The 8,833-nt window shown below is 32.5% G+C and overlaps 1 protein-coding gene across 1 annotated transcript; it reads left to right on the top strand.

Annotated features, from left to right (window-relative positions):
• The first annotated feature begins 605 nt into the window (after positions 1–605).
• Positions 606–7,896, top strand: LOC142980039 (protein takeout-like). Its single transcript, XM_076125318.1, has 6 exons — positions 606–776; positions 4,825–4,967; positions 5,819–5,913; positions 6,423–6,556; positions 7,041–7,190; positions 7,512–7,896. Exons 1-6 carry the CDS (start codon positions 704–706, stop codon positions 7,664–7,666), a joined length of 750 nt encoding a protein of 249 aa, XP_075981433.1. The 5' UTR covers positions 606–703; the 3' UTR covers positions 7,667–7,896.
• The last annotated feature ends 937 nt before the right edge of the window (positions 7,897–8,833 follow it).

Here is an 8,833-nt window from a genome sequence, read left to right as displayed (position 1 = left end):
AATAATTATTATATTCTATTCTACGGAAGTAACCCTTGTCCCAGCAGTGGGAAATTGTTACTGAAAGAATCCCTGTTTGATTATAGAACCCAGTTTTAATTACTAGTTGAAGCATTTAATTCACTATGTAGGTTTATAATGAGCAAAAATTCTAGGTCTAACTGAATATGTTCAACTTTAACTATGTTATTTCCTCTCAGTATATAATTTGTTATTTGTTACAACCAACTTTTGTAAAACAGCTTTCAATTTACCTACATTCGATTATTCCTTATATTTAAACCTTAAAATATTACTAAGCTTACAATTCCACATGAAAAAACCTTTTGTTAATATTATAAAATTGTAACGAAATCTTTGTTCCTGAGATATCTTTACTAAACATTAACAGTAAATTAGTGCAAATACATTATTCTATCTATTTTTTATATTATCTATTTAAATAATTAACAAACAAACAACGAAACAGTTTTTACAAGTCGAATTTTTTCACGTCAAACTTTTTCGGCGGCACATGTATCATATTTTTTATGTTCTAGACGTAGGTATATAATGGTCACCTTGATTTTCGCTGACTCTGGCGCTTCTTACAGCTAGGTATATAATATCATTGTTGCATGAGAGACCAGTAGTGGCTCGCGGGAGACTGACGGACACACTTACGACTTTTGTGACAATATTATATTAATATTTTTGTGTTAAAATGTCTTTGAATAATTTATTAACGTCGTTTGTTTTCTTCTGTGCTATCACTGGCGGTTTGTTTAAAGAATTACGTGAGTATCTTTATTTTAGTTTACTCTTTTTAATTTTATTTCTGAGGATATCAAAAGGGTTTCGGCAAAAAAGAGAGCTAGATAAAGAAGACAATTTTATTTTTAACATTGAACAATTATTTTTAATTTTATACGCACAGAAAAATGAAAAATAAATAAGACGTTTTATTAAGAAAATGTTTATTTTTATTTTGTAACATTAATAAATTAACTATCCTTTTGTAGACGAAAATAGTTTTTTTTACGAATTCAGGTATTTTAGATTTTTGCCTTAGCTCTAGAATATGCCTAGGTATGTTCTAATTTTTAGAAACATATTGAGTAAACCTCAAATATTATTAAAATAAAAAATAAATCAGTTAATTAAAGTTATTAACTTTAAGTAAGTAATTAATAGATTTTCGTATCTTATAGTATGTATAGTAAATAAGGCTGTTTGAAAAAGGTGAACAACTGAAACACCAAAAATAATAATGAGTGATCATTAACAATATAAATATTTGATATCTAATCTTAATACTAATTTTAACCTATTTCTGTTCCACTGCTGGACAAAGATCTCCTCCCTAATGAGGAAGGGGTTCGGCTTAATTATTCCGTGTAAAATCATCCTGGGAAACTGGTCAAAACTTAGCAAAAAGCTAAATAAATCCAACATTTCAACCTAAAACAGTTTACTGCCATAAACAACAACTATTGTTAGTTAGAAACAAACTTATAAAGTCAATCAGGTATTTTAATCGTGCCTATTATACCTAACCTTCCTGTATCATGGTTCCGCATAAACACAATTAGTTCCTCAATCAATAAATAAATGTAAAAATACCAATATCCACTGTTAGCATATAAAACAATATGATTGATTAAAATGGCCGCGGGACCGGTTCTTGTGTTCAATATTTATAATTAAATCTTGTTTATTAGTGGCTAATACTTGATAACTTTGTCTAGGATGTTCCATTTTGTATTTTTACATACATAATATTAGGCCTGTTTTACCCAGTTGTTTTGTGTTTTTATGTATAGGTATAATGTTGTGTCTATTAAGTTTGATGAACTGAATTTACGAAAAAGTTCAAATACCGTTTTGTAATATTATGTCCAAACCTTTAAATTTTCAATCGCGTATAAGACCCGTTGCATTATAATATTATGTAATTCAAGCATATATGACAAGTAAGAATATTGTCTATATGCTATAGAATAGTTTATAATTTTATAATCTCTTCTCTTACCTGTTTTAATTTAATCTTACAAAGAGAATCCAATCATTTTGATCTCTAATATAAATTAAATGAAGTCGTCAGCTTTAAGAACAACGAAAGTATCCACAATAATTAACCAATCTGCAGGTCTTTGCTTATATAATTATGAGAAAAATCGGACCTAGCCTTCTATTGATCGACAACTATAAGCGAGATAAACAATACGCTATAAAACCTTAGTAATTTTATTTCTTCCGTTTTCTATAATATAGGACAAGTAATTAAAAAAAATGTCAATTCAAAAAAATACAAAAATATTAACATTCAATCAAAGGATTTTCGCTTTAATTTTAGCTCTAAAGTATATAAATAATGGATATTGTTCTTCATAAACAATACATTAAACTAATTCAGCGTTTTTTCTTGACCTATTCGTCGAATGATCATGATCATGATGGATTTAATCACTGGTTTATGCTAATGTGACTGCAATGATTGATGGACCGTGATGACTACTGTATCAGTTTATATTTATTTAACAAGAAAATCTTTGTTATTACAGAGTTCGCTTTGATAGGCACTTATTATTACTTAGGTCAGTACTCTTATTGTCGTTCCCTCCCAACAGCATGCTGTAAAGTTAACGCTATACTTTCAAAAAAACAATGTTGCTGTGAGCTTTACATAACTACGTAGTTTAATTTTTTTTTAATTAAAATCCGTCCGGTAGTTTTATTCATGAAAGACAAACAAACATACATATGTACATCCATCCATTATCATAAACTTTCGCATTTTGTAATATTAGTAGGACTTCGAACTAAAACAAGTTAGATATTTCAATGTCAAGCTCAAAATAACAGAATAAAAAGAAGCTTTAATAATGCATGAATACGCGTGGTTTTTCGGTATATATTATAACAAATAGGTATCTAAGTGTTATAAAAATAAGTCAAAACTTGCGAAGCAGAAATATTTAAATCTTGAAGGCCAAGGATCTTTCAATAGGTCGTTGATGTAATATGTGAGAACAAAATTTAAAGCTCTTTATCATTTCCGAGGATATCCTTTTGAATATATTACAGTTAAATAAAAGATATACTTAGTTGAGTTTATGCACTGCATATAAATGCAGTTTTTAAAATCAGTTGTATTTTATGAACAAAGAATAATAATAAGAAAGTGTTTCTCTGAGTTTGTTATTGAACAAAAGTTATTTCAGTGTCTCAATGCTATGAATTTTCGGATATTTTGTAACATGTAGTTTCATAAAATGTATAACACGGATTTTAAGCGCATGCGTATAAAATCCGTACGTCTTTTGCACATCAATTACGTCTCTACCTGTCTCTTATAACAGTAATAGTAAAAAAAATATTAAACCTGGCTGATGAATTAGGTATGTGAAAAAAATAAATTCATGTCTAGTTTTTGAACGTGAACTTTTATATAAAGCATTTTCGCTGTAAACATACGGAAGGCATCGCGCGCTTACGCTGAACGGAGGCCGTAGCCCATTCAAATTACGATATTACATACATAGAACATACTCCAATGATTATTTACTTGAGTACTGGCGAATCTAATGTCATATGAATTGCAAGAAGAATAGCACATCAACACAATTATAATAAGAGGCTGGCAGTAATGTGTGGTTAAGTCCTTTGTAATCAGCCACTACAATAACCGCGTGTGTGTTTCTGTGTACATTGCAATTTTCACGTTATGCAGTTATTATAACGTTTCGCTTATGTTAACATGAAGGGCTGAGATAACTGCAAGTTATTGCTAATTAATGAGTTAGTTAATTGAAGATTTGAAGACGGTGGTGTAGTGGTTAAGGTGGTCTGCGAGCCAATACTGCTGTGTGCGATGTGGGACTTAGATTAAAACTAGATTCTCTTTTGCGAAAATTCATTGAGCCATCTACAAGTACATACATAGTTGCTTTGGGTCTGGTAATCTGATTGAACTTTGTATCCGATGATTGTATGTGATATACTAATTTATAAAGCAGGACAAATGTTTTTCTGAAAACAAAATCTCATATTTTTATTCAAATTCTAAGATTAAGGTAAAATATATATCTTTGACTGCGTCATTAGAGAGAATGGGTGAATTTTTTCCCCGTTTTTGTAACATTTTTCACTGGTACTCTGCTCTTATTCGTCGTAGCGTGATGATATATAGCCTATAGCCTTCCTCGATAAATGGGCTATCAAATCGGACCAGTAGCTCCTAAGATTAGCGCGTTCAACCAAACAAACTAACAAACTCTTCAGCTTTATAATATTAGTATAGATTAGTTTAGATTGAATGTTTTTATACTATAAAAATAGTGTTTTCTAACAGCTTCATGGACTAGAGTTATCCGTCTAATATGATAATAATATGTAAATAATATCAGCGTTGACAGCATATTTATCTACTTAGAAGGCATATACCGGAAATAAAATACGTAATTTAGTTACAACTAAGTTGTAAGAATACTAGTATTATTTGAATAATAGTATTTAGATGAGAAGGAGTACATATGATTAAGTACCAAAGAGAAACGAGATATACACGACCGTCTCACAATCAAACTATAGTATATAGTTTGATTTTTTAAAGGTGTCCTTTCCCTGCGTATACTTAATTCCTTTCTAGGTTTCCTCGGTTATTCATGTATATTCATGTTATTGAGCCATTGTTTTTAAGAGAATTAATAACAAATAAACGCGTCCACATTTTAAATAAGTTAATATAGACTTTAATATGAATAAGTAGTCATTTTTGCTTCACGTACTTTCCTACTAACTTGCCATTTCTCATTAAAAATTGATGTCCATTTGTTGTTTCAGCGAGCTACATCCACGTGTGCCAGCGTGATCCGAACACGATACAAGATTGTGTTCTCAAGTCTATAGAGTCGTTGAAGCCTCAGCTCATTGCAGGCATACCAGAGATCGATGTCCCGAGCATAGACCCCTTCTTCATTCCTGAAGTTAGTATAACTCTTTTAATCTGGTTATTTTGCGATTGCATTTGCAAAACAGAAGGCATTTTTTTATAGTTCCACTTGCGTAGCATAGGAACACTCTAAGTGCTAGAGTAGAAACAACTCTATGTACCACCATCTTAAATGGTGTTAAAATAAGCTTCCTTAGTGTTTTCTCTCTTTCTTTTCCTGCCATTATGAGTAAGCCAGAAGATAAGTAAGCTTACTTTTAAGAATCTTAAGGAATTACAGGGGAACTTCAAGAGTTGATAGTAAATAGTAGATGTCTGATGTAATTGTTAAGTGTTTGCTTTTTTCTAAAGATTTTCCCTGTAATTTAACAATACCCGTAATTAGTAAGCGCCACCCAATGTCATCGTTCATTGTAACACTGTAAGAAAATCTTTTTAAATTACTCTTTTTCCTTGTCCCAAAATAATTAAATAGTTAAATACAATGTAGTAAAATAATTAATACCTTCCTATATATTCATAGTTCTAATGAAATAAGTGATTTGGAAGACTTATCTCAATAATAATGAAAAAGCATAGTGTATGAAGAGGAAAAAATAGAGCTAATGGGAAGAATAATTAAATCCCTTTAAAGACATTTGTGGAAAAAGGCAATTACTATAAGAAAAGCATAGATTTATTATATTATAAGTGTGACGTGACCCTGATAGTCGAGATCTAAATCTTTAATGTCCAGTTTCTGTGATTTTGCACATTTAGCGGTACTTTATCGTTTCCAACTTAAACGCTATTGAACAGATAAACTACCGCTAAATGTTGTCAAATGTAATCTTATGTCGCAGAAATCGGGAATAAGGGATGTAAAATAATGGCATTTGTTTTCAGATCAAAGCGCTGACTACAGACAGTATTCCAATTCGCGCGTCAGGACAAAATGTGAAGGTCACGGGCGCTGGAGACTTCAAGATCAAGAGCTTATCGTGAGTACATCAACCTAGTTATTACTTTGTATACAACCTTTGTGGACTTTGCTTTGTAATAAACCTTTTTTCTTAAGAGTAGGCAGATAGAAAAAAATATAGGTGGGAACAGAGAACATTAACGTTGATTTTACAACCTTTATTAACTTAGTAAATTACCTGTCTTAAAACAGAGAGATTTACAAACAGAACTAGTTGACAAACTTTTCTGAGATACATAAAATTTTCTATCTAACTACATACGCCGCCAACGCACTCTACCAATCTTAAATGAAACTATTACAAGCCAAAGTTACATAAAGCCTATATTTTACTTAATGTTAACTAAGCAATAGTACGTCAAGTTAGCAACAGATGGCGTTAGCGTCGTATATAGCAAAATCATAGCAGCGTAGGCGCTACGTGTAGCTGTAAAGAATTATCCAAAAAGTACGCGTAAGCAGTTGTTCTACAAAAACACTTCTTAACTTCAAAAGAAGCTGAATCTAATAGTATTTTTCTTTTTCCAGTGTTGACGTGGACACACTCCTGATCAAGGTCCGCGTTCGCTTCCCCAAGCTGCACTTCGAAGGCGACTACAAACTGGACACCCAAATTCTTGTCGTGCCTCTCAAGGGAGAAGGAAAACTCAGTGCTGATGCCTGTAAGTGTCCAAAAATAATTTATATAGCGAGCCGTTGAATTCCAAAGGCGTTATATTTCAGTTTTGTTTTTAAGTAAGATAATGGTATAATTGGAGTATAAATAATTTTCAAAAAATGTTCAAATTAACGCCAGGTTACATGTTTATTTTGGTAAAAATGAAGTAAACTACCAGACCCTACTTTATATAGCAGTTGTCATTGCAACGTTTCGTCGATATATGATTGTTTGCGGCATTGTTTAGAAAAGGAAGCTAAGTTAGATATTATTATGTTTAAGTTAAGGCTGGAAGAGACTTAGTCTAGACAGCTATGTTATGTTTATTGTCAAAGCCAAAGTCAGACATGCTTTATTTCATAAACTTTGACAAGTATTTGAAATCGTCATAGTATTTTTATATAAAAGCTGTTGCTTGTGAGTAGAAACGGCAAGAAACTCGAGGCATTGTTTAGAGAATTCCCTAATATTTAATTGAATTTGTCCAGTGAAATGCGACGCGGAGATCACGGTGCACTCCCAGATCAGTCAGCGTGACGGCGTGGAGTACCTCACCTTCAAGAAGATCGATGCTGACATCAACGTCAAGGACTACCGCGTCAAGCTCGACGGACTCTTCAATGGAGACAAGACCCTCGGTCAGTTTATTTACATCGTTTCTTTTCTTCTGGTCAAAAAAACTTTTCGCTTCATGAATCAGGTTTTATGTACCAAAATTGAAGGCTGTTGCATGGGTTTTCTCTCTAGAAAAATAGGAAAAATGATTTCCTTTCGTAAAAAGGGTTTCTCGTTGGGATTTAGATAGTATGCTTAATTCTCAAATTGAAAAAAACACAAAATGTGAAAGCAATGTCTTATTTTGCTGTTACGAGGGTCTTAGCTTTGAATATAAATCTTCCAATGTTAAAATATATGCAATTATGATCATGTAATAATATTATTTCTCGCAATATTTACAGGTGAAGCAGCCAACGCAGCTATCAACCAGAACCGCGGAGAATTCTTGAAGGCCACAAAACCAATCTTGGAAAAGACTGTAGCGAAAATCTTCTTGGACATCGCCAACAAAGTTGTGGACGGATTCACACTTGAACAGTTACTCCCAAAACCTTAAAAATACCCTAGTTCCTGTACAAAATAATAATAAGTTATATTAATAAGCTCACTGTGATTTTTGCTCGTTGGAATGACCGCTACTTGCGAGACTGCAAGCGTAGATATGACGGATTCTAAACAAATTTAAATTATGTGAAAGATTGTAATAACGAGGATAGGTTTGGTTATGTGAGATTGAATGCCAAAGGATAAGTGTGTGTTTTGATACAATAAAACGATGTCTATTAATTTATTGTTTTTGATTTCTGCCTGCTATTATACTGATACTAGTTGTTTCTAGTTGCTCGAAATATCGTGCCTACAATAGGTACTGTTACCTGGTAACAAAACGATTAAATTTCAATCTTTACTAAAAGACATTTTGGAAACTGGTGATCAATAGCGCAATTCTCTACATTCAGTACTGTCGAGTATCGAAAGTTTTGCATTTAAAATGTACTGCCCAAATAGTTCCTACGACGCCCGTTAGAGGCGCTGATCAGATTTTCTAGACACATTTCTCAATAGGTAGCCGGTTGTCGGTAGGCGATAGCAATAGAGCATCAAGCTACAAGGCATTTGAGGGACTAGAACAACTATGACATAAAAAATAATAACTACCCAAAAAGATAGACCGATAGATAACAAATGCTTTTTGTATATCAATAGTTAATCCATCCCAACTAGCACACAAGCTGCTTATACAGTCGTTATACAGCCTGATAGTTGCATAAGAGTCGTTCAAATGCTGTACAATTCTCTATAAGTTGTATACTAGCTATTTAAAAAACCCTTTAACAGCTAGGCGGGACAGTAGCCGTTTAGTAGGAAACTAATGACTTATAGTGATATAAGAGCATGTAATTGCATCGCTAGACAGCCTAGGGAAGTATAACTGAGTTAATGGAATCTTCTATAACACCGTTAACTGTATAAGGGGACTTTAGGAGATAAAGGAGTTTAAACGGAGTTATGCGTTGCGCTTATAGCGCTCAAGAGCGTAAATAAGCTTTTTGTAATGCCTTAGGTTCTATAACAGATTTTTTTAGGGCTAGTGTATTACTCATCTATAAAAGAGATGCGTAGGTCTTTAATAGCGCCTTGAGCGTTATATCAGATATTTATATGGCTTCTGTACGGCAAATTGATGTATAAGGTATCATTCGAAACATTTTTACAGCCATGG

This window comes from Anticarsia gemmatalis, chromosome 2, assembly GCF_050436995.1.
Source record: "Anticarsia gemmatalis isolate Benzon Research Colony breed Stoneville strain chromosome 2, ilAntGemm2 primary, whole genome shotgun sequence".
NCBI classification, from domain to species: domain Eukaryota; kingdom Metazoa; phylum Arthropoda; class Insecta; order Lepidoptera; family Erebidae; genus Anticarsia; species Anticarsia gemmatalis.
This window is presented reverse-complemented; position numbering and strand designations above follow the sequence as displayed.

Bases quoted from the DNA above. Each gene is read 5' to 3' on its own strand.
- LOC142980039 (XM_076125318.1), top strand. From the start codon at position 704: ATGTCTTTGAATAATTTATTAACGTCGTTTGTTTTCTTCTGTGCTATC. The intron at 777-4,824 runs GTGAGTATCTTT...TTGTTGTTTCAG, and splicing joins CGGTTTGTTTAAAGAATTAC to CGAGCTACATCCACGTGTGC. The intron at 6,557-7,040 runs GTAAGTGTCCAA...GAATTTGTCCAG, and splicing joins AAAACTCAGTGCTGATGCCT to TGAAATGCGACGCGGAGATC.